The 26,735-nt window shown below is 45.1% G+C and overlaps 1 protein-coding gene and 1 pseudogene across 5 annotated transcripts in view; both read left to right on the top strand.

Moving 5' to 3' along the window:
• tet3 (tet methylcytosine dioxygenase 3) overlaps positions 1-26,735 on the top strand; it is a 336,470-nt gene that overhangs the window by 282,747 nt on the left and 26,988 nt on the right. For all 5 annotated transcript variants that reach the window (XM_063057052.1, XM_063057053.1, XM_063057054.1 and 2 more), the window contains 2 exons: positions 9,318-9,526; positions 15,420-15,570. In XM_063057052.1, the coding sequence (XP_062913122.1) occupies positions 9,318-9,526; positions 15,420-15,570 (360 nt within the window). The remainder of the gene's footprint in view (positions 1-9,317; positions 9,527-15,419; positions 15,571-26,735) is intronic.
• On the top strand, positions 3,534-4,373 carry LOC134350580 (ferritin heavy chain, oocyte isoform-like; annotated as a pseudogene).

Genomic DNA, 26,735 nt, shown 5'->3' on the forward strand with positions numbered 1-26,735 from the left:
TAAATTGGGGGGCCACTGCATCGAGCACCTCGCACTATCTGCCAAAAACAGAACTTCTGGTGGCCAAGTATTTTAATTCCCATTTCCAACATGTTGATCCATGGCATCCCCTTGTTCTACAATGAGGCCACCCTGAGGGTGGAGAAGCTACACCTTATATTCAGTCTGGGTAGCCTTCTCCTATTCCCCATCCTGGCCCCTTTCCTCTTCTCATCTGCCTATCACCTCCCCCTGGTGCCCCACCTCCTTCCCTTTCTCCTATGGTCTCTTTCCATCTCCTATCAGATTCCTTCCTCTCCAGCCCTTTACTTTTCCTATGCACCTGGCTTCACCTATCACCTTCTAACTATCCTCATTTCCCTCTCCCTCCTTTTTATTCTGATGTCTTCCCCCTTCCTTTCCAGTCCTGAAGAAGTGTCTCGGTCTGAAATGTTGATTGTTTATTCATTTCCATAGATGCTGCCTGATCTGCTGAGTTCCTCCAGCATTTTGTGTGTGTTGCTTTGGGTTTCCAGCATCTGCTGAATCTCAGGTGTTTTTAATATTGGGTGTGACTATCCTTTGTCTTTAAAACTGTATCAATGCTCTGAGACACACTATCGTTTAGTTTTGTAAGAAAAATCGGCTGTTAGGTAGTTCCATGCATCTCGGAGAACTTGCCACAGTTCATAGAAACATAGAAACATAGAAAATAGGTGCAGGAGTAGGCCATTCGGCCCTTCGAGCCTGCACCGCCATTTATTATGATCATGGCTGATCATCCAACTCAGAACCCCGCCCCAGCCTTCTCTCCATACCCCTGACCCCCGTAGCCACAAGGGCCATATCTAACTTCCTCTTAAATATAGCCAATGAACTGGCCTCAACTGTTTCCTGTGGCAGAGAATTCCACAGATTCACCACTCTCTGTGTGAAGAAGTTTTTCCTAATCTCGGTCCTAAAAGGCTTCCCCTCTATCCTCAAACTGTGGCCCCTCGTTCTGGACTTCCCCAACATCGGGAACAATCTTCCTGCATCTAGCCTGTCCAATCCCTTTAGGATCTTATACGTTTCAATCAGATCCCCCCTCAATCTTCTAAATTCCAACGAGTACAAGCCCAGTTCATCCAGTCTTTCTTCATATGAAAGTCCTGCCATCCCAGGAATCAATCTGGTGAACCTTCTTTGTACTCCCTCTAAGGCAAGGATGTCTTTCCTCAGATTGGGGGACCAAAACTGCACACAATACTCCAGGTGTGGTCTCACCAAGGCCTTGTACAACTGCAGTAGTACCTCCCTGCTCCTGTACTCGAATCCTCTCGCTATAAATGCCAGCATACCATTCGCCTTTTTCACCGCCTGCTGTACCTGCATGCCCACTTTCAATGACTGGTGTATAATGACACCCAGGTCTCGTTACACCTCCCCTTTTCCTAATCGGCCACCATTCAGATAATAATCTGTTTTCCTACTTTTGCCACCAAAGTGGATAACTTCACATTTATCCACATTAAATTGCATCTGCCATGAATTTGCCCACTCACCCAACCTATCCAAGTCACCCTGCATCCTCTTAGCATCCTCCTCACAGCTAACACTGCCACCCAGCTTCGTGTCATCCGCAAACTTGGAGATGCTGCATTTAATTCCCTCATCCAAGTCATTAATATATATTGTAAACAACTGGGGTCCCAGCACTGAGCCTTGCGGTACCCCACTAGTCACCGCCTGCCATTCTGAAAAGGTCCCGTTTATTCCCACTCTTTGCTTCCTGTCTGCTAACCAATTCTCCACCCACACCAATACCTTACCCCCAATACCGTGTGCTTTAAGTTTGCACACTAATCTCCTGTGTGGGACCTTGTCAAAAGCCTTTTGAAAATCCAAATATACCACATCCACTGGTTCTCCCCTATCCACTCTACTAGTTACATCCTCAAAAAATTCTATGAGATTCGTCAGACATGATTTTCCTTTCACAAATCCATGCTGACTTTGTCCGATCATTTCACCGCTTTCCAAATGTGCTGTTATCACATGCTTGATAACTGACTCCAGCAGTTTCCCCACCACCGACGTTAGGCTAACCGGTCTATAATTCCCCGGTTTCTCTCTCCCTCCTTTTTTAAAAAGTGGAGTTACATTAGCCACCCTCCAATCCTCAGGAACTAGTCCAGAATCTAACGAGTTCGTCTGCAGACTTCTACTGTCTTGTTTGCTTCTGTCCCTCCACGTAATCCCAGACAGCCTCGATGATGTTGAGATCAGGGCATACTGTCTAAAACCATATATAAGATCCAGGGAGTCTGAGACTTTTTCACAGTATTGTATGAGGAGCGTTTGATGGCTCTGGTCCTGTATTTGCTGGAAGAATAAGGGAGATTTCATTGAAACCTATCAGATATTGAAAGGCCTAGATAGAGAGGACATGTTTCTTATAATGGGGGAATTCTAGGACCAGAGGGTACAGCCTTAGAATACAAAGACGCCCCTATAGAATGGAGATGAGGGGGAATTTATTTAGCCAGAGGGTGGTGAATTTTTGGAAATCATTGTCACGGATGGCTGTGGAAGCCAAGTCACTGGTTATATTTAAAGCGGAAGTTGATAGGTTCTGAGGCTGTCAAACATTATGGGGAGAAGATAGGAGAATGGGGTTTAGGGAGGATAATAAATCAGCCATGATGGAATGGTGGAGCAGACTCGATGGGCTGAATGGCCCTAATTCTGCACCTACAGTCAGTGGCCACTTTCAAGTACACCTGTACCTCTGCTCATTAATACAATATCTACTCAGCTAATCATGTGCAGCAGCTCAGTGCATAAAACCATGCAGACATGGTCAAGAGGTTCAGTTGTTGTTCAGACCAAATATCAGAATGGGGAAGAAATGTGATAGAGGTCATTTTGCTGGTGATAGACACAGTGGTTTCAGTATCTCAGAAACTGCTGATCTGTTGGGATTTTCACACACAACAGTCTCTAAGGTTTACAGAGAATGGTGCGAAAAATAAAATATATTCAGTGAGTGGTGGGCGAAAGGGCCTTGTTAATGAGGGAGGTCAGAGGAGAATGGCCGGACTGATTCCAGCTGACAGGAAAGCGACAGTAACTCAGATACCACGTGTTCCAACAGTGATGCGCAGAAGAGCATCTCTGACACACAACACATCAAAGCTTGAAGTGGATGGGCGACAGCAGCAGAAGACCACGAACATACACTGAGTGACCACTTTATTAGGGCCAGGAGGTATCAAAAGCCATATATAAATCTGCCAAAGACACCACTGTTGCTGGCAGAATCTCAGGTGCCAATTGGGAGGCGTACTGCAGTGAGATAGATGGGCTGGTTGAATGGTTTCGAAACTACAACCTGGCACTCAATGTCAGCAAAACCATGGTATTGATTGTGGACTTTAGGGAAGGGAAATCGGGAGAACATGATTCTCCCTGCTGCATCTCCAGCCCTTAGGGCAACACAGTCCCAGATATTAATATAGCACCAGAGACCCAGGTTCGATCTAGACCTTGGGCACCGTCTGTGTGGAGTTTGCATGTACACGCCACGTGAGCACACAGGCTTCTTCTGGATGCTCCAATCTGTAGACGTGTGGGTTGGTAAGATGATTCTTCAGGAACTTCATTGAGTGATAGCGAGTTGCAGTTATATACATTTGAGCGTGGCTTCCCAAGTGAACTACCGCAAGGACTGTGAGGATGCAGTCAACAGGTAGATTAAAAAGGAGCACTCTTCCTCCGGTGCTTATCTCTCCATAACCTTTTGCTTTGGGCGGGGTGATGTTGGACTACTTCACTTTTCCAAGTTCTTCAGGAAGCAATTCCATGAAGAACAGACATCTGCTGAGAGGCCAATGGAATTCCAGAGTGTGCTGGAGGACACCAAGGACCCAGAGCAGGAGGAGTGGCGCAACGGTCTGGAGGCAAAGCAGAGAGCTCTGCAGATGGAGAAGGACATCAACCTGAGCCTACTGCATCTGCACAAGCTTACTGCTCAGCACAGTCTCTCTCATCTGTGTCACCACCTGGATGAGCAAGTGAAAAAGATCGAGAAGGTCACATCTCCAGCCTGCAGAGACTGGGAGCTCTTGAGACTGGCCTGGGGATGTTCCTGTTTAACAAGCCCTCCCTGGTAGAAAAGGACTAGAGGGACATGAAGTTGATGCCTGGTAGAATTGTAAAACTCTCTACTCATTTGAATCTTAACTTGACTAGTTTTATGGTATTGGAATGGTATGTCATAGAAACATAGAAAACCTAGAGCACGATACAGGCCCTTTGGCCCACAATGCTGTGCTGAACATGTCAACTGAGAAAATAATATTTGACCATTATAAATTGCTCTTAATTACAGAAGACAGGAATGCATCAATCACTGCCAAAGGGGTTGATTTGATGACTTTCAGGCCAGCTGGTGGCGCAGTGAGATCAGCGCCGGACTCCGGAGCGAAGCTTCCTGAGTTCGAATCCAGGTTGAGCCACCCCCGAGCATGCTTTCCATCCGTGCCGGGTTGAGTGTCGAGCTAGCCACTCCGCCTCGTAAAAAAATACAAGGGTCGAGTCAGGGACATTCATAACGTGACCCGGTTAATCCTGACACCACGTGCCAGGCAAGAATGGCTGAATGTCTGGTACGACACGCTTAAAAAAAAACGGATTTTCAGGGTTAAACCTGGTCAATTTACAAACTGGGAGAATTAGGAAAGGGTATACAGCCGTGTATTCTGGCATCTGGTCATGTGCGATATGGTTTATTGATGGTGGAAACGTCATTGATAGGATGTAATCTGGTGGTGGTGGAATCTGAGGGAGCTGGATCTGAATCAGGTTGGGTTGTTTTCTCTGGAGCACCGGAGGCTGAGGGGAGATCTGATAGATGTTTATAAGATTATCAGAGGCAGAGGTAGAGTGGACAGGGAGAATCTGTTCACAGGGTTGATATGTCTAATACCAGAGGGCATGCATTTAAGGTAAAAGGGGGTAAGCTCAAGGGGACGCGAGGGGTAAGTTTTTTACTCGGAGAGTGGTGGATACTGGAATGTGCTGCCTGGTACTGTGGTAGAGGCAAATACATTAGAAGCATTTAAGAGATATTTAGATAGGCACATGGATGTAAAGAAGATGGAGGGATTAGTGTTTGGGTGGTTTTGGTTTGCCTTTTAGCTGGTTTGGCACAACATTGTGGGCCAAATGGTCTGTTCTTATGCTCCACTATTCTCTGTAAGTATCACCAGCATCTGCCATGAAATTTGTTGTTATGCAGCAGCAGTGCATAATAATAAAATCTATAAATTAGTAAGAAGTATTTTTTAAGTTAAATGAAATAAGCAAAAAGAGAAAAAAGAAATAGTGAGGCAGTGTTCATGGGTTTAATGTCCATCTAAAAATCAGACGGCAGAGGGGAGGAAGCTGTTCTTGAATAGTTGAGTGAGTTGAGATGGGAATGTTGTGAGAATAGAATAGTTCAGGATGAGATCAGTGTAAAAATTCGGTGCTTAGAGGTTAGCATGGATCTAGTGGAGCGAGTGGCCTACGTCTGTCACCGAAACTATGAGACTCTAACCTTTTACTACTGTGTTATTGTTTCAAAAATACGAGTCATCGCCATCCTGATTTCAGACGAATTGGCAATAAAGGGTTAAATATTATCTCTCAGCGCTTTATGGCAGTGTTGGAATCCAGAAAAGTAAGCATTTCACAACTGAGGGCTGCAGACAAAGTTGATCAAAAGACACAGGTTCAGAGAGTTTAAAACAAGAGTTTCTTAGTACGATTATAGAGGACTTGAGTTTAGAAGATACAGTCTTGCAGTCATCAAGTAGAATCAGACGAAACAGTAAGAGCGCAGAATAAAGTGTTATAGTGACAGGGATAGTGCAGCGCAGGTATATAATAAGGTGCAAGGTCATAATGAGGTAAATTGTCAGATCAAGTGTCTGTCTTATTGTACCAGGGAACTGTTCAATAGTCTTATAGAAGCTTCATTAAAATGCCGAGATGGAGTGGACATGGAGAGCATGTTTCCTTTAATGGGGGAGTGTAGGACCAGAGGACACAGCCTCAGAATAGAAAAATGTCCCTTTAGAACAGAGATGAGGAGCTATTGCTATAGCCAGAGGATGGTGAATCTGTGGAATTCATTGACTCAGACATCCGTGGAGGCCAAGACATTGGGCATATTTAAAGCAGAGGTTGATAGGTTGTTGATTAACAAAGGTATCAAAGGATATAAGGATAAGACAGGAAAATGGAGTTGAGAGGGATATCAGCCATGATCAAATGGCAGGAGCAGATTGCCTAATTCTGCCCCTATGTCTTACGGTCTTATTACAAATAAAAGTGATATGACATTGCTTGAAACAGGAAGTTCTCTTTATCTGCATCTGTTTTCAGTGCAGAAGTTACTCCCCATTTAAAATAAAATTCAGGTTACAAGAAAAGATCAGGGAAAAAGATAATTTTGAAGTAATCTATGACTTTGCAAATACCTCAGTAATTAGTTGTCGAGTATCTAACAATGCAAAAAAATGGTTGATTGAATTGTTTTGTGGTTAAGAAAGAAGGGTATTTTTTGCAAGAGTTAAATTTGACTTAATGTTTAAGCTTCAACATTTTTCACCTTAAGAGTATATAAGATGATGAGAGGCATTGATCATGTGGATAGTCAGAGGCTTTTTCCTAGGGCTGATGTGAGAGTGCACAGTTTTAAGGTGCTTGGAAGCAGGTACGGAGGAGATGTCAGGGGTAAGTTTTTTACACAGAGAGTGGTGAGTGTGTGGGATAAGCTGCCAGTGACAATGGTGGAGGCGGATACAATAGAGTCCACTGGCCTCCTATCCACTCAAACTATGCCTCTTATCATCTCATAAACCTCTATGAAGTCGCCTCCCGTCCTTCTTTAGCTTGCTCAACATATTCTCATAAAACATGCTCTCTAGTCCAGGCAACATCCTGGTAAATCTTCTCTGTGCCCTCTCTAAAATTTGTATATCCTTCTACTGACACTTTTACCAGCCAATTCATTGATAATGTTATCGAAGTACCAGTGGTATTGATGGTTCAGAGATCCTCGGGTAGAATTCCCCTCACTGCATGAGATGTCCATTGGAATTTGAGAAGAGCTCTTTTGCAAACAATGGGGTAAATTGCAATGTAGGCACTAGAGCTGCCCACCCTTGGAAATTTGGATTGTCCATTATGCCGCTGGCGTTCGGGGCAGCAGTGATGGTCCTCTATCTCTGGTGGTGCTCAGGGCTTCCTTCCTCATGCCAGTAGCTTTCCCTTGGTTTTCACTGCTGTCAACCATGCAAGTCCCAGATGGAGAGTCAGGAATACTGTCACACACGTAGAAGGATTCTTCATTGCTGTTTCCAAAACAGTTTTGTTTGACCATTCAGGGATGTTAGCCCTGAGCTGAACCCTCGAACCACTCTTAGCCTGTCCTCTACCGTTTGGCCTGTTTGGCGTAGGTGACCCTACCAAGAGCCAAACCACGTAGCCCTGACGCCAGCCAACATGGTTCTCCGGGACATTGAGGCCACGCAAGCCTCCAAACCACGACAAGGTTGTGCTCCTCCTGGAGAACCTTTGGAAAGTCAGCCTCATCACAGCACACGGAATAGTACAGCAGATTGCAGGCTCTACGGCCCAAGATGTTGTGTCATCCTTTTAGCCTACTCCAAGATCAAAGCAGCCCTTCCCTCCCACATATGACATAGTATGCTTGGTTGGCATTAAAGTTGATACCAAGGTCTTCGGCCCAACTCGTCCCTGCTGACCAAGGTGCCTATCTTGTCTGGTCCCACTTGCCACCTTTGTCCCACCTCCCTGTAAATCTTTCCTATCCATGTAGCTGTACAAGTATCTTTTAAATGTTGTTATTGTATGTGCCTCAACCACTTCCACTGGCAGCTCACTCCATATACTGACCACCTGGTGGGTGAAAAATTTAACCCTCAGTTTCCTATTAAATCTCTCTCCTCTCGCCCTCAAACCTATTGTCTGTCCTCCAGTTTTTGATTGCCCAGCCTGGAAGAAAGTGTGTGCATTGATCCCATCTATGTCCCTCATGCTTGTATACACCTTTATAGTGTCATACCTGTGAATAAAGTCCCATACTGCTCAGCCCCTCTCAATCACTCGTTCCATCAGATCCTGCAACATCCTCGTAAATCTCCTCTTTCCAGCTGAATAGCATCTTTCAAATAGAGTCATCGAAAAGTCCAGCACAGAAGCAGACTCTTTGGCCCCTCTAGTCCATGCCAAACCATTTAAAATGCCTACTCTGACTGACCTGCACCAGGACCATAGCTGTCCGTACCCCTACCATCCATGTAACTATCCAAACTTCTCTTAAATTTGAAATCAAGTTCGCATGCATCTCTTGCACTGACAGCGTGTTCCACACTCCCATGACCCTCTGAGTGAAGAAGTTTCCCTTCATGTTCCCCTTAAACTTTTCACCTTTCACCCTTAACCCATAACTTCTAGTTGTGGTCCTGCTAACCTCAGTGGAAAAAGCCTGCTTACATTTACCCTGTCTATACCCCTCACAATCTTGTGTACATCTATCAAATCTCCTCTCAGTCTTTACATTCCAGGGAATAAAGTCCTAACCTGTTGAATCTTTAGCAACTCTGGTCCTCCAGTCCCAGCAACGTCATTGTAAATTTTCTCAGAACTCTTTCAATCATGTTTACATCTCTCCTGCATGCTATAAACATAATATTCTAAAGCATCACACAAAGTGCTGGAGGTCAGGCAGTAACTATGGAAAGGGATGGACTGATGGCAACTCAGGTCAAAACCCTTCATTTGGACTGAATGAAAAAGGGGAGACAGAGCCAGTTTTAAAGAAAGGTAAAGGTAAAGGAGTGGAGCAAGGTGAAAATATTGCAAATATTCTAAATTCCGAATATTTTAATATTACAAATGTGGATTATTATAGAATCCAACGTCTTATGCAACGTATGATTGTGACAGAATGAGAAGGAAATGATGGAGAAAATTTTATGTTCCTATAAGAAAGAGTCAGAGGCAGATTATTACTGACCATCCTGAAAATGATACCGACCTAAGCTAGTCTCATTTGCCTGTGTTGGACCCCAATCTCTCTAAACCAGGGGTTCCCAACCTCGAGTTCACGAGCAATACCTTGCTTAATGGTATTGGTCCATGGCATAAAAAAGGTTGGGAACTCCTCCTTTCAACCCTTTTTATCTGTTTACTGTCCAAATGTCATGAGTACTTAAGAGTTCTCCTGCAATCTCCTGCTACTTCTGAGATACTTACCAAGGCTCTGTTTCCTTAAATGTGCACAGATAATACGAAGAGCGAGCGAAGAAGAGAAAGTCCTGTGTCTCGTGCGTGAGCGAGCTGGTCATCATTGTCAGAACGCGGTTGTTATTATTCTGATCCTGGCTTGGGAAGGCATCCCTCGTTCCCTGGGAGACAAGCTGTACGATGAGCTGACGGAGACGTTGACGAAGTATGGGAACCCCACCTGCCGAAGATGTGGATTGAATGACGAGTAAGTTTATTGGTATTGACTTGATGTGTCAAATAGTCTCCGATTCTACAATTCTGTTGGTTAAAGCTTTATTTGCGTCAAGAGCACTGGGAACCATAAATGAACAACATATCCAGTTTATTCCTTGGGACAGATTTTGCTCCAAACTGATTGGTGGATCCCAATATTGTTGCTGGACAACCTTGTAAATGGTTCCATTTGTTTAGCCCCATTCATCACATTGGTCATTGTAAGCCCCTTGGCCTGGTTCTACCGGCAACACATCTCCCCCATCTACAGCCTCCGTATCATCCACCACAAGTGCTATTTTCCGGTGACCAAACATTTTAATTCGGATTCCATTTCCCATTCCCATTCCAAGATGAGGCCATCCTCAGGGTGGAGGAACATCTTATATTCTGTCTGCATGGCCTCCAACCTGATGGTGTGAATATCTATTTATCCTTCCAGTGACAAATTTCCCCCTCACCTTTCCTCCATTTTCCACTCTGACCTTTGACCTCTTCTCACTTGCGTATTACTTCCCCTTGGATCTCCTCCTTCCTTGTTTCCTATTATTGATTCTCCTCTCGCACCAGGTTCCTTCTTCTCCAGCCCCTGACCTTTCCCACCTACCTGGCTTCACCTATTACCTGCCAGATAGCCTCCTACCCCTCTCTTCACCTTTTTATTCTGTCATCTTCCCCCTTCTTTTCAGTCCTGAAGAAGGGTCTCAACCCGAAATGTTGACTGTTTAGTCATTTCCATAGATGCTGCCTGACTTGCTGACTTCCTCCAGCATTTTGTGTATGTTGCTCTGGATTTCCAGCATCTTCCTCAGGTCTGTGTTTTATGACCTTACATTTTCCACTTGACATTTCTTGAATTGCACGCCTTCCAACACTTTCTCGTCTCTGCGGCTGAAACTCTCAATCAAGGATCCACATTTTTTCGCCATCTACGTTTACCTGTATTAGAAATTTGCTGTGGTGTTTTTGGTCAGGGTGAGACATGCAACAATAAACAACATTCAACAATTATAAGCATAGAACTTAGAACATAGAAGAGTACAGCACAGGAACAGGCTATTCGGCTCACGGTGTTGTGCCGAACTAGCTAAAAAGCAAATTACAAACACCCAAAATGTAATCCCTCCTATCTACACCATGTCCATATCCCTCCGTCTTCCATGTGCCTATCTAAACATCTCTTATAAGCTTCTAATGGATTTGCCTCTACCACCATACCAGGCAACACATTCCAGGCATCCATCACTCCGAGTAAAAAAATGTCTACTCTATCTATGTCTCTCATAATCTTGTAAACCTCTATCAGATCTCCCCTCAGCCTCCGACGCTCCAGAGAAAACTACCCAGGTTTGTCCAGCCTCTCATAATAGCACATGCCCTCTAAACCAGGCAGCATCCTGGTAAACCTCCTCTGCACCCTCTCCAAAGAATAAAGAATTAGATAAAATGGAAGTTTAAACTACAGATATGGAATAAAATATGCATTAGTGCTGCATTCATTTACAATGTAAACAGCATTGTAAACCACTGCCCCAGTAATCCGGTCTCTGGTGAGGTGTGTGTGATTTGCACTTTCATTTCCTTCTACATCCCAAAGACGGGTGAGTTGGTGGTTTAATCGGTTGCTGTAAATCGCCCCTAGTGTGCAAGTGGGTGGTACATCTGGGGAGAGTTGGTGGAAGTAAGAGGAGAATAGGTTGCTGTGGAAACATGTGATGAAGTAGGATTGCTTTATGAGCCAGTACAGACTCAATAGGCCCAAATAACCTTGTATGTTGTAAGGAAATATGAAAAACTTGGGCATTTCAAGCTTATGATTTGAGTTTATTCACTAAACTGCTTTAGTTGTTCTCCAGCCATTTTGATTGAACTTCCAGAGTGTTATTTCCGGTTCTACTTCTGCTTCCGATTGGGATTTACTTGCAGCAGGAAAATTGCCCATGACAGACTTTAAGAGAATTCTTTGCAGTAGGAAGAGAAATTCTTGAGGGATTAGGAAGTCAGGTGTGATTGTAGGCCGAGGCTTATAGTTAAAATCAGAATCAGGCTTAATATCACCAGCGTAAGTCGTGAAATTTGTTGTCCTTGCGGCAGTAGTACAATGCAATGCAATACAGAGATTAAGGGAGCTACGGCTTTACTCTTTGGAGAGAAGGACGATGAGAGGAGACATGATAGAGGTGTACAAGATAATAAGAGGAATAGATAGAGTGGATAGCCAGCGCCTCTTCCCCAGGGCACCACTGCTCAATACAAGAGGACATGGCTTTAAGGTAAGGGGTGGGAAGTTCAAGGGGGATATTAGAGGAAGGTTTTTGACTCAGAGAGTGGTTGGTGTGTGGAATGCACTGCCTGAGTCAGTGGTGGAGGCAGATACACCAGTGAAATTTAAGAGACTACTAGACAGGTATATGGAGGAATTTAAGGTGGGGGCTTATATGGGAGGCAGGGTTTGAGGGTCGGCACAACGTTGTGGGCCGAAGGGCCCGTAGTGTGCTATACTATATTCTATTCTATTCTATAATTGAAAAAAGCATGGATTACAGTAAATATATATATAATAGTTAAATTAAATAGGTAGTGCAAAAATAGAAATAAAAAAGTAGTGAGGTAGTGTTCATGGATTCAATGGCCATTTAGAAATCGAAAGGTAGTGGAGAAGAAGCTGTACCTCCTTCTTGATGATAGCAATGAGAACAAGGCATGACTTGGGTGATGGGGGTCCTTAATCCGCTGGCTGTATTGTAGGAGCCCCAATTTACCAAGCAGAAGACCAATGCAGAGAAGACCACGCTGATGAAGCTGTTGTAACAGACCCGAAATCAGGGGTTTGCAGACTTTTTTATGCCCTGGATCAATACCATTAAGCAAGGGGTCCATGGACCCAGGTTGGGAACCCCCTGCCCTAGATCTAATGTTGCCTACTCGTGACGCCTTCGACCTGTAGCCCCTGGCGTTTAGGGCAGCATTGAAAGTCCTCCATCTTTGGCGGTGTTTGGGGCTTCCTTCATCGTGTCAGTAGCTTGGTTTTCACTACTGTCAGTCTTGCAAGTCCTGGGTGCAGTGGCAGAAATACTGTTGTAGAAGGACTCTTCATTGCTGTTTCTGTAACAGTTTTTGTTTACCAGTCGGGGTTGTTAGCCCTGAGTTGAACTCCTGAACCTGGAGGACTTGTGGATCACTTTTAGTCTGTCCTCTACCCTTTTTCCTGTTTGGCATGGGTCACTCTACCAAGAGCCAAATCACAAAGCTCTGACTCCAACCAACATTGGGCTCTGAGTCAATGAAGCACGTAAGCTTCCAAGTCCTATGACGAGGCTGTGGTTCTCTTGGAGGTCACAGCATTAAGTAACAGTGTTGCAAGATGCCGGATATTCCTGTGGGTGCCTTTAAATCAAGTTCACGTGCACAAAGTCAGGGAGCAACTCCACATTGAGAGTGCCGACGAACCTGGAGTTCGCACATGTTAAGATGCCAAAGCTTGAAGCCCAGTAGCCAAAACATGGAGACTGGAGGTCTCTCCTGGAGCTGGAGGAATGTCTGTGTGTGTTGTTCTGCTGAACAGTGTGGGTATGCTACGGTTGGCGCCGGAATATGTGGGGACACTCGAGGGCTGCCCCCAGCACAGCCCTAGGTTGGGTTTGTTATTAATGCGAGCAACACATTTCACTGTATGTGATAAGTAAATCTGAATTCAAGATCACTGCCACGATGCAATGGACTTGGAAGGGGTCCCAAATGGAGCAAGCTTTCTTGACTCAATGTCTGTTGAATGGTGAGCCATCCCATAAGGAATTGGGCACTGGCATCTCTGCTCCTCGTGTGTCTATGGGCACACCAGTCTATGTGCAAAAAAAAAGGAACGTGAAAGTAGGTCAGGCCAACATGGGACCTGGCGGTGAGTCTAATAATCTCAGTTGATGAGAAGAGCCCAAAAGAGGTACGAACCGTCATGCCAGCAGACTGGCACCCAAACACCAGGGAATCACAGCTGGTAGAGCTGCTGCCCTGCAGTGCCAGAAAACAATCCTGACCTCCGGTGCTGTCTGTGTGAGGTCTGCACATTCTCCCTGAGCTTCCCCCCATGCCCCAAGGGTGTGCACGTCGGTAGGTTAATTGCCATGCTGCATAAAGTTGTAAACTCTGCCGCTTCCATCGTGGGCACCAGCCTCCCAAGCATCGAGGGCATCTTCAAACGTGGTGCCTCAAGAAGGCAGCATCCATTGTTACAGACCCTCACCATCTGGGACATGCCCTCTTCTTATTACTGTCATCAGGGAGGCAGTTCAGGAGCCTAAAGACCCACCCTCAGCACTTCAGCAACAGCTTCTTCCCCTCCGCCCTCAGACTTCTGAATTGTCTATGAACCCATGAACACTAACTTGCTATTTCACTTTTGCCCTATCTCTCTGTCCATCTGTCTATCTACTATTTATTGGCTTGCTTGTAACTTGTAGTAATTGTTCTGTCTTGCACTGTAGTAGTAGGCAGCCGTCGATCGCAGGGGATCGTGGGTTTGCGCCTCTGGTGGACTGTGTCCTCTCCAGGCCGCAAGCCTGGGCGGGAAGATTTCAAGAACTGGCTGTTGCCCTTGCAGTGGGTTCCCCCTCTCCACGTCACTGATGTAGTCCAAGGGAAGGGCAAGCGATGATACAGCTTGGCACCGGTGTTGTCGCAGATGTTGCCAGACTGAAGTTGTAAACAACATCAAGCTGCCTAGGGACCCCGGCTCCAGATTCCTTCCTCAGGGTTTACTCCTGAAGCCTTTCCCATCAGTGGGTATGGGCTGCAAGGCAGCGGAGGCTTAAAATCAGAGTTTTCTTTCTCCTACGTGGGCTGCCGTCCAACACGGACGGGCCTCACCTGACTGAAGCAACTGGTTTTGAGGCACCAGTGGTCCGCCTTTACCCCTTCTCTTGTCAGTAGAAACAGTTCCATTTGGGCCTAGTAGCTAAGCCACTCGTGAAGGCCAAGAATAGGACTTGGTTGTCAGAGGCTGTTAGAGACGCACGCCATTTGGAACACTTTATAGGTAGTGGCAGCTTATCCCCACTACCACCTCTGGCTATGACAACCTTAGGACCACTGTCTTGTACTGTACTCCTGTCACAAAACAACAAACTTCATGATCTATTATCATCATCATTATGTGCCTTGTCATAGGCCATTAGGCGACCATGGTCTATCCCCGACTGTGATTGCTCTCGGCAAGTTTTTCCACAGAAGTGGTTTACCATTATCTTCTTCTGGGCAGAGTCTTTACAAGACGGGCGATCCCAGCCACTATCAATACTCTTCGGAGACTGTCTGCCTGGTGTCAGTGGTCACATAACCAGGACTTGTGACATACACCAGCTGCTCACATGGCTTCACAGGACCCTGATCAGGGTGGGGGTGGGAGGTAGGGCTAAGCATGTTCTACACTTTGCCCAAGGGCGACCTGCAGGCTAGTGGAGGGAAGAATCGTAAACACAAAATAATCTGCAGATGCTGGGGTCAAAGCAACACTCACAACACGCTGGAGGAACTCAGCAGGTTGGGCAGCATCCGTGGAAAAGATCAATCGACGTTTCGGGCCAGAACCCTTCGTCAGGACGGGAAGGAGCGCCTTACACCTCCTTTGGTAGAGCTGTATCTAAAGCTGACATAAGTGTTAATAAACCTGATTCTGATTTGCTCTTGTCTAACTCTAAAAGTCTACATCATTGTATAATAGCAGTTGATGCTGACTTTATAATGTTGGTGCCATTTATCAGAATAATCAACCCTTTAGGCTGATCAAAGTTCAGTCGGTGTTTATGATGTCAGTAGTAGTCATTCTGTGTAAGTCTCTGCAGCTTCCAAACTGTGTGGTATTTACTGCTTCCACTCCTCTTCCATTTCAGCCGCACTTGTGCATGTCAGGGAAAGGATCCCGAGACCTGTGGTGCCTCCTTCTCCTTCGGCTGCTCCTGGAGTATGTACTTCAATGGCTGCAAGTACGCCCGCAGCAAGCACCCTCGCAAGTTCAGGCTGCTGGGAGACAACCCAAAGGAGGTGGGTGCCACCTTACCACTGTTTGTACGTGTGTTGCTGGATCAGTCCTGAACTGAGTGAGAGGCCAGCTAAATTATCAGAATAACACGCACACAGAATGCTAGAGGAACTCAGTAGGTCAGGCAGCATCAAGAGTTGGCGGTTTGGACCAAAACCCTTCATCGGGATGGGGACGGAAGGGGAAAGAAGCCAAAATAAGAAGGTGAAGGAGGAGGCACAAGGAAGTCGATAGGTGAAGCCAGTTGAGGAAGAGGGTAGGTGGGTGGGGGGGTGGAGGTGATAGGTGGGAGAGGTAAAGGACTGAGGAAAAAAAAATCTAATAGGAGAAGAGAGTCAAAAGAGAAGGAGAATAGTTACCAAAGGGAGTTGATAGGCAGGTGAGGAGAAGAGAAGGGGTAAGATTAGAGCCAGAATGGAGAATGGAAAAGGGGGGGGGTGCTGAGAACTTAATGGAAGTTAGAGAAATCGATGTTCATGCCATCAGGCTGGAGGCTACCCAAATGGAATATGAGATGTTGCTCTTCCAACCTGAGAGTGGCCTCATCGTGGCAGTTAAGGGGGCCACGGAGCACTTTAGAATGGGAATGAGGTCTGCAATTAAAATGGTTGCCCACTGGGAAATCCTCTTTTTTGGCAGACGGAGCAATCACATTTTCTGTGGCGTCAGCTCTTTATTCCTCTCCATTGATGCCGAATTTCCAGGATTTGCAGAAACTCTTGTGTTGACTTACGGCTAAATTGTCAGACAAGGTTCAGCAAACAAGCAACTGATTCTGAATCAGATGGCCATGGGTTCAAATCCCACACAACTAACTGTTTGTTATTGTCACATATACCAAGATACGGTGATAAACTTAGTTATCTATACAGATCAGTTCAAAACGTCAATACTGTACAACAAAGTAGCACATGGAAACCAATAACAAAATGCCATATATAGTGTTATATTTACAGGGAAAATACTACAGGGGTAGATAAATAAGATGCAAGCACCATGACAAGGTCAGGAATGGAACAAGAACATTGAGAGCAGATTTGATAGAGGGAGATAAAATCATGAGGGGTATAGACAGGCTAAATGCAAGCAGGCTTTTTCCACTGAGGTTGCGTGGGACTACAACTACAGGTCATGGGTTAAGGGTGAAAGGTGAAAAGTTTGAGGGGAACTCAGAGGGTGGTGAGAGTGTGGGATGAGCTGCCAGCACAAGCGGTGCATGTGAGCTCGATTTTAAAGTTTAAGCAAAGTCTGGATAGATGCATAGATGGTAGGGCTATGGAGGGCCCTGGTCCAGTGCAGGTCGATGGGAGTAGGCAGCTTAAATGGCTCGGCACGGACTAGATGGGCCAAAGGGCCTTTCTCGGTGCTGTACTTTTCTATGACTCTATAACTCTAATTCACCTTGATTGATTAAGACTCTTATTATAGAAGCAGTTGTAGCCTCCTGGTAAGCCTCAGGCTCGCTCAGCTCACTTTTGTCTGGGGGGAGCAGCCTTTGGCCCCGCCAAACTGGGTAGTCAAGTTTGTGTGGATGCTGTGTGATGTACCCCACCCCACCAAATAACAGACAATACACCATATGCGATTAAATGATTACACTTTAGAGATCTTACTGGAACTCTAATTAATAGAGATAAAATATAAAAGGTGCCAAAATTATCAAAGTTCAACCACTTCGTGCACAACAGTTGGAGCTCAATTAATGGGGTCCTCTTCCCACCATTCGATCCCCTCCGACCCCTCGACCCACCACCTGGGACCAACCACGGTGGTCGACCAGACGCTCCACACAAGTCTGTCTTCGTCTGCTCTCCTCGCCGAACACTCTGGGCCTCGGATTCCCGCTCGGGGTCCGTCCCACCGCCCAGCTTACAGTATCGCGCCTCCTCTCTCTGTCCCCATCCACCTTCTTCTGCCCCAAAACCCGTGAGAAACAATAGCTTACAGACACACAAGAAAGAATAACATCTATCCCAATTGGTTCATTCTCTCTCTTATCAATAATATAACCCAAGCAAGCAGAGAGAGAGAAAACTCCTTACATCGCAGATATTATTACAGAAAAGCCATTTTTATTCTAACATAACAAAGAAGCCATTTTGTTAGCCTTTGCAGTAACATAAAAGAAGAAACCCTTTACACTGTCTTTGAGCAACACACATAAAAGTTGCTGGTGAACGCAGCAGGCCAGGCAGCATCTCTAGGAAGAGGTGCAGTCGACGTTTCAGGCCGAGACCCTTCGTTAGGACTGTCTTTGAGCCTGGTGGTACGTTTTCAAGCTTTTGTATCTTCTACCCAATGGAAGTTGGAACAAGAGAGAATGATTAAGTTAGAAGAAGTCTTTGAATAAGCTGGTTGTTTTTTCAAGGTGGCAGGAAGTGTAGATAAAGCCAATGGTACACCTTAAGCATAATTCCAATGGTACACTTTAAGCATAATACCAACTAATGGTTCAGTGGTGTTGCTCCAGAGACCTTAAGTTAAGACCTTGTGTGTTATACCGAAGACTCCATGGACTTCTCAGCGAGTCCTGGCACAGTCAACATTAAACCACCTCATACTTACATTAGGCAACCCTTGTTCTACGTACTACCGATCACCATTGATCACAATTGGCGATTAGAAAGCTACACTGCTCCAACATGGTACTGAAAGTTTTCACAATGTAGACAGGTTTCAGCACCTCAGTTAGGATGAGATAGGAACCAGAGACAATAGATGTAGAGGGCAAATTTCAGAGGAAACTGAGGAAAAGGATTTTCACTCAGGGAGTGGTGTGAGTACAGAGCGGAAGCAGTAGATGCAGGTTCAATCATAACACTCACAAGAAGTTTGTATGGGTATGTGGAAGAGAGGAGTTTAGAAGACTATGTGGATGGGATTAGGGAGACCGGGCTGGCGTGGACTAGATGGGCTGAAGAATTCTGGGCTGTAATGCTCTATGACTGTCTTTAAGATGGAAATCTGTAGAAATTCCCTTTGAATCACCAGGATTATCTACCGCAGATGGTGTGGGTTCTAGATCACTGGAAGTATTTAAGGAGGAGGTGAATACGTTTTCAGTGAATTGAAGGGATCTGCCCCAAAGGAGACCTAATCAAATTAATTGGCAGGGAAGACTTGCAGAGACGAGTGTCCTTCTCCTGTTTCTATGTTCCTGGGTTCTTGTAACTTTTACATATGTGCGGAGCAAGAACCACAACGGGGCAATAGGAAAAAGGTGCTCTTACTGTGTCATGTTAGCCACAGTACATGCTGGGCAGCTTAGAGTGCGGGCGCAACAAATCGAGCCCGCTGAGACAAAAGCATGCACCCTGCAAAGCTGGCGCAGAGAGAGAGAGAGCCTCCCGCGTGCAGGAAGCCCAGTTGATTCACTTGGTCGCTCAGTCAGCTGTTTGTGTGCTTGCCCATTCTCTTAATCAATCCAATAAGGTTCAAGACCTCTCTGTGTACACGTCAGGTACAGAATGTGCCTCAGATGCCTGGTCATGTCAAGTTGTTTCATGTGCACACAACTAATGCAGCTGGACAGAGAATTTGTAGGTCATGAATCTCACCACTTTTCATAGCACATCGATTGCACACATTATCTGCTTTGTTTTCAAACATTGGAACAGTGACTGCATTCCAGTGGCTAAGATAGATTGAGGGACACATTTAACTATCGAAAGAACTAAAGTAAGTGCAAATATTTATTGTCTTACGGTTGATTAATGATCAGCTTTATTTGTCACACGTACATTGAGACATACGGTGAAATGCATCACTTGCATCAATCAAATCAATGAGGATTGAGCTGGGCAGCCCGTAAGTGCCAACATGATTCCAGCACCAACATAGCATGCTCACAACTCACGACTGTAAATGTACATTTCTGAACTGTGGGAGGAAACCTGAGCACCCGGAGGAAACCCACACGGTCATGGAGAGAACGTACAAACTTCTTGCAGACGGGCGGTAGCGGGAATTGAACCCCGATCGCTAATGCAGTGCCCCAACTGCTACACTATCATGCCACCTCAGGAAAAAAACAACATGAAGTCAGCAGGTGTACAGAGGAGGAGAAGATGGCGGCGCGACGACAGCGCACGCAGCCACTTCGGTGGTGATGTCTGTTATCTGTCAAGACGGGAACCGTGCACAATCCTGATTTGATGGAGACAGATGTGAGAGTACGGAGGAACATCTGGAAAACTTCTGAAATGCCCGCTTCGCTGCCACTGCTACTGTGTGGTAACCAGAATCTCCGGGGCAGAAGTCCCCGAAATCCTCGGCTTTGCGTGTTTCAGCAGCCGGGGCGAGGTCGAAGGCACTCGGCAGAGGATTGCGCTCGGAGGCTGTATTGGAGAGGCTGGTCGGAAGCTCGAAGTTTTCAGACGGATGGACTCAGTGTCGGCTATGGTCGGCTGCTTCCAAGGCATCGGCAAGTAGACAGTGCCTGGAGGTTTATGGCAGAGAGTTTCTCCCTTTTGCCGCCTGCTATCGGGGACTCGGGAGTCGATCGACTCGGGGACTTTTGAGACTTTATTTACTGTGCCCATGGTTTGTTCTTCATCAAATTACGGTATTGCTTTGCACTGCTGTAACTATATGTTATAATTATGTGGTTCTGTCAGCGTTAGTCTTTGGTTTGTCCTGTTTTCTGTGATATCACTCCGGAGAAACATTGTGTCATTTCTTAATGCATGTATACATTTCCAAATGACAATAAAAGAGGACTGAGTGTTCTCATAATCTATATGTGCAGTTTTGGTCACCTACCAAGAGGATTGATATCAGTAAGATCAAAAGAGTTCAGAGAAAGTTCACAAGGATGTTGTCAAGACCTGAGGACCTGAGTTATAGGGAAAGGTTGAAGAGATTAGAACTTTATTCCCCTGAGCGTAGGAGAATCATAGGAGATTTGATAGAGGTATACAAAATTGTGAGTGGTATGGATAAGGTAAATGCAAACAGGCTTTTTCCACTGAGATTGAGTGAGACTAGAACTAGAGGTCATGGGCTAAGGGAGAAAGGTGAAATGTTTAAGGGGAACATGAGGGGTCACTTCTTCTCTCAGAGGGTGGTGAGAGTGTGGAATGAGCTGCCAGTGCAAGTGGTCGATGTGGGTTCAATTTCACAATTTCAAAGGTTCAAAAGTTCAAAGGTTCATTCAGTATCAAAGTATACAACTTGAAATTCTTCTTCTCCGGGAAGAAGAATTCCCGGCCATGAAGCCCAGGCAGAGAGGAAAGCAGCACGATCAAAAAACCGCACCCCCCCCCATCACCAAAAATGAACAAAAACAGAACAGGCAATTAACCCCCAAATCGCTCGTCCAGCACAAAAGAATTGAACAAAACAGAACAGGCACATCGACCCCCAAATTCCCCTCCCCACACAAAAAAATCAAGACAGATTGGGCTAAAAATACAGAATATAAAAAACTATAAGAGTGGGGGAAAAAGAAGTCTATAGTCCCAGTCCACATCCAAAACGCAGAAAACCTGGTCAATATTCTCGGCAGGCCTTTCCCTCTCCGTAGCAGAGCGATCAAAAGACAGGCAGCCAGCGCTCAGCCTCTGCACTTGCCTCGATGCTTCAATCTTCCTTATCACTCTAATCGGCGAAATGGAGTCGAACATCAGCTCGCGCCCCATCCTGCAGCCTACCCATGCTCACCACCTGTGCCTCCTGGAATCCCCTTGGAGACTGCAGAGTGCTGGAACACCCAGGCGATCTCCAAACAGCAAATCACAGGCTCCCAACGGTTCCAGAATCACATCTAAGACGAAAAACAAATGTAAAAGACATCAAAGAAGTGAAATATATGGATTCATGGTCTATCCAGAAGAGGTCAACCGAAGGAGCAATGTACACAGGCGCCATTTAAGAGAAATTTAGAAAGGTATATGGATGGGAGGGTTATGGAGAGTTATGGTCCAGGTCCAGCTGATGGAACAAGGCAGCTTAATAGCCCAGCATGGACTAAATGGGCCAAAGGGCCTGTTTCTGTGTTCTATGGCTCCATTTTAATATCCATCAAAACACCTACTGCTTATTTCCATGCCATGGTCAAAGTTGTAAAATAAAGGTCTGTACCCTCATGAATAACTCAATGTGCAATAATAACAGCATGCATTATGATCAGAAAAATATCCATTCCCAGGAAGCTGAATGGTTAGGTGCACTGGCTGTGCCTGCACAATCTTCCAATGTATTTCTGAATTATCCTGGTGTAAATACTGTCTAGCATGTGAAGGGAAATTTAGTTGACAATACAGAGAACTAATTCTGAAACAGAATTTGGGAAGAAAGTAGAGATATTTGCAATTAGCAGTTGTCAACTAAAGAGCAAATTCATTTCTTAAACACATATAAAACCGTAAGAGCAGAATTAGGCCATTCAGCACATCAGATCTGCTCCACCATTTTATCATGTCTGATTTATTATCCCTCTCAACCCTGTTCTCCTGCCTTCTCTCCGTAACCTATGACGCCCTTATTAATCAAGAACCTATCAACCTCCACTTTAAATATATCCAATGACTTGGCCTCCACATCCATCTGTGGCAATGAATTCCACAGATTTGTCACTGTCTACCTAAAGAAATTCCTCCTCATCTTTGTTCTAAAGGGGCATCCTTATATTCTGAGGCTGTGCCCTCTGGACCTAGACTCCTCTACTATAGGAAATATCTTCTCCACACCTACTCTATTTTAGCCTTTCAATATTCGATAGGTTTCATTGAGATCCCCACACATTCTTCTAAGCTCCAGCGAGTACAGGCCCAGAACCATCAAATGCTCCTCATATGTTAATCCTTTCATTCCCAAGATCATTGTGGACCCTCTCCAATGTCAGCACACCTTTTCCTAGATTAGGGACCCTAAACTATTGACTATATTCCAAGTGTAGTCTGACCATAAAACCTCAGCATTCCATCCTTGCTTTGATATAAGACCATAGACCATAAGACATAGGAGCAGAATTAGGCCGTCAGACCCATCGAGTCTGCTCCACCATTCAATCATTCTTCCTCCTCCTCAACTCCAGTTCCCAGCCTTCTCCACGTAACCTTTGATGCCATGTCCAATCAAGAACTTATCAATCTCTGCCTTAAATACACCCAACGACCTGACCTCCACAGATGCCTGTGGTAACAAATTCGCCACCCTTTAGCTAAAGAAATTTCTCCGCATCTCTGTTTTGAAAGGGTACCCCTCTATCCTGAGGCTGTGCCCTCTTGTCCTCGACTCTCCCACTATGGGAAACATCCTTTCCACATCTACTCTGTCTTGCTCTTTCAACATTCGAAAGGTTTCAGTGAGATCCCCCCCATCCTTTTGAATTCCACTGAGTACAGACCCAGAACGATCAAACTTTCCTCGTATGATAACCCTTTCATTCCTGGAATCATCCTTGTGAACCTCCTCTGAACCCTATCCAATGCCAGCAAATCTTTTCTAAGATGAGGGGCTCAAAACTATTCACAATACTCAAGGTGAGGCCTCACCAGTGCCTTATAAAGCTTCAGCATCACATCCTTACTCTTGTATTCTAGACCTCTCGAAATAAATGCTAATATTGCATTTGGCTTTCTCCCCACTGACTCAACCTGCAAGTTAACCTTTAGGGAATTCTGCATGAGGACTCCCAATTCCCTTCGCACCTCTGATTTCTGATTTTATCCCTGCTTAGAAAATAGTCTACACTTTTATTGCTTATACGAAAGTGCATGACTATACACTTCCTGACGCTGTATTCCATCTGCCACTTCCTTTCCCATTCTCCCAATCTATCCAAGTCCTTTTGCAGATTCCCTGCTTCCTCAACACTACCTGTCCCTCCACCCATCTTTGTATTGTCCACATATGTGGCCACAAAGCCATCAACTGCACTCCACCATGTGCAGTTCATTTCAGTCCAGAAGGAAGAATTACGTGAACGATGGGAAAATAATTTGGCATGTGATTTCTTTTGCTGAAGTTTATGACGTTTATCATCATTCCAGCAATCCCACTGCCTCAGTGAGTCTTCTGCAGGGGTGAGATACAATAATTAATCTGGGGGAAGAAATGTGGGTCAGCTGTTGTACATACAGTAGAGGTCATTCTTGGCAACAGGTCTAATGATGTGTGGGCGTCATCAGAAATACAAACACAGAAAAGATAAAAAATTAAACACAAGAGGTTCTGCAGATTGCAGAAATCCAGAGTAACATAAAACTGTATAAAATACTAGAGTAACATCTATGGAGAAAAATAATCAACTCTTTGGGCCGAGACTTTTTAATCAGGACTGGAAAGGAAATGTTTCTTTCCTTAGAAGCAGGTGGAGGGGGGGTGGGCAGTGAGTCCAAACTGGTAGGTGATAGGTGAAACTAGGTGAGGGGGAAAGGAGGGTGGATGAAGTGAGAAGCTGAGAACTGATAAGTGGTAAAGGTGAAGGGAGAAGAAGGAATCTGAAGAACTGCCGAAGAAAATTCACAGACTGAAAAGACATCCTTGTTTTCTGAGACGAAACCCTCTGGTCCTAGACCCCCCCCACTATAAGAACATAGGGATTTACAGACCCAACGCCTTAATGTTCGTTGAAGGATTAACATCAACCCCAACTCCTTGTGAATGTAATTAACCCATGGAGATACCCGAGTTGAAATGGGCAGCTCACCACACCAGTGTCCTTTGTTGTATCCAGACCTAGAGTGTTGTCTACACTCAGTGGTCACTTTATTGGGTACACATGTACACCTGCTCGTTAATGCAGGTATCTTATCAGCCAACCATGTTCCAGCAACTCAATGTGTAAAAGCATGTAGACATCGTCAAGAGGTTCAGTTGTTGTTCAGACCAGATATCTGAATGGGGAAGAAGTGTGATCTAAGTGAAGTTGACTGGGGAATGATTGTTGCTGCCAGATGGGGTGGTTTGAGTATCTCAGAAAATGCTGATCTCCTGGGATTTCACACACGACTGCCTCTAGAGTTTCCAGAGAATTGTGTGAAAACCAAAAAAAAAACATCCAGCCAATGGCAATTCCATTAATGAGAGATGCTGGAGGAGAATGGCCAGACTGAATCAAGCTGACAGAAACGTGACAGTAACTTAAATAACCAGACGATACAGCAGTGGTGTGCAGAAGGGCATCTCTGAATGCACAACATGCCGAACTTTGAAGTGGACGGGCTACAGCAGCACAAGACCATGAACACACACTCAGTGGCCACTTTATTAGGTGCAGGAGGAAACCAGAGCACCTGGAGGAAAGCCACTCGGTCACGGGGAGTCCGGGCAAACGGCGCGAGTTAAATCCAGGTCGCTAGTGCTGTAACGCATTGTGCCAACTGCCCTGCTACCATGCCGCCTGTAAAGATAAAGATTAACTTTGTTTATCACGCTTAGATCGAAACGTTGAAACAGAGTGAAATGCATTGTTCGTATCAATGACCAGCACATTCTGAAAATGGTGCTGGGGGCAGCCCACAAGGGTTACCATAACCCTTGTAGTGGTGCCAACATAGCGTGCCCACAATTCCCTAACCATAATGGTACAAATATTTTTGGAATGTCGAGGAAACTGGAGCACCCAGAGGAAACAACCGCAGTCATGCAGAGGACATACGAACATCTGACAGACTGTGGCAGGATTTGAATCAATCTTACAGTCGCCACTGTAATCTGTTGCTCTAACCCTTGCACTACCGTGCTGCACCCAACACTTCACCCCCTTACCAATCAAGAGCTTGTCAACCTCTGCCTTAATTACACCCAGCGTTTCAGCCCCCACAACCCTCGCACAATTTCCACAGATTCACCACCACCTAGCTGAAGAAATTCCTCCTCATCTCGGTTTTAAAGGGACATCCCTTTATTCTGAGGCAGTGCCTTTGGATCCCAAAGAGAGCAAGTTCAACAGGTTCCTCCAAAAATGTGCACGGAATTGTTGCTGGAAGGAGTTTACAGCTGAAGCTTGACGTTGAAATGCAGTTATCGGAGTTTTTGTCCAATCCATCCATGTGGCATTCCTCTGCCCATGAGTGTTGTTACGGAGCTGCGAGAAGCTAGTAGTCCAAGATGGAACAAATGAGCATTGGTGCAATGGACCATAGGCAGCATCCTGCCTGGATGCATTACGGCTTGCAAAGCACCTGCTCAGCCCAGGACCACAAGAAATTGAGGGGAGTTGTGGACGTAGCTCAGCTGACACTCCACTGATCTGTCTCCACTTCTCGCTGCCTCAGTGAAGCAGCCAACATAATCGTTGACCCCACCCACTCCGCACATTCTCTCTCCTCCTCCCCCCCCGCCTTCCATTGGGCAGAAGATACAAAACCCTGAAAGAATATACCACTGGGCTCAAGGACAGCTTCTAGCCCACTATTACAAGATAATTCAAAATTCAAAATAAATATTATTATTAAAAGTTCAAAGGTTCACCTTATTGTCAAAGTACGCATGTACAATACAACCCTGACATTCACCTTCTCCAGATAGCCATGAAGTACAGAAAGACCATGGGAGTTGACGAAAGAAAAGGCATCACCTCCGCGCACCCCCCCCATACAAAACCGGCATAAAAAAGAAATAAAACTCACAGATGTATATGTACTCTGATATGTATTCTTTTATTGTAGGCATACTTTAATATGTATTAAAATACATACACGTCACCATATACATCCCTGAGATTCATTTTCTTGCGGGCATTCACAGTGAATACAAAGGAACCGTGTAGAATCAACAAAAGAACGCACACAAGACGGACAAGTAACCAATGTGTAAACGAAACTTGACTCAGCGCTTTTTATCCTGTTTGTCATTAAACTATCAAACCTAATCTGATAAGATGAACCCTCGTTATTTATTGCTATTTATTTATATTTGCATTTGCACAGTTTGTTGTCTTCTGCACCCTGGTTGATCTTTCATTGATCCTGTTATAGTTAATATTTATAGATATGTTGAGTACGCCCACAGGAAAATGAATCTCAGGGTTGTATATGGTGACATATATGTACTCTGATAATAAATTAACTTTGAACTTTGGTTTCACAATCAAAGTTCAAGTAAATTTATTATCAAAGCCTTGAGATTTTACTTCATCCTGGCTTTGTATCGTATTGTCTGTCTACACTATGTTTTCTCTATAACTGTAACACTTCGTTCTGTATTGTTATTGTTTTTC

Source organism: Mobula hypostoma, chromosome 8 (genome assembly GCF_963921235.1).
Source record: "Mobula hypostoma chromosome 8, sMobHyp1.1, whole genome shotgun sequence".
Lineage (NCBI taxonomy): Eukaryota > Metazoa > Chordata > Chondrichthyes > Myliobatiformes > Myliobatidae > Mobula > Mobula hypostoma.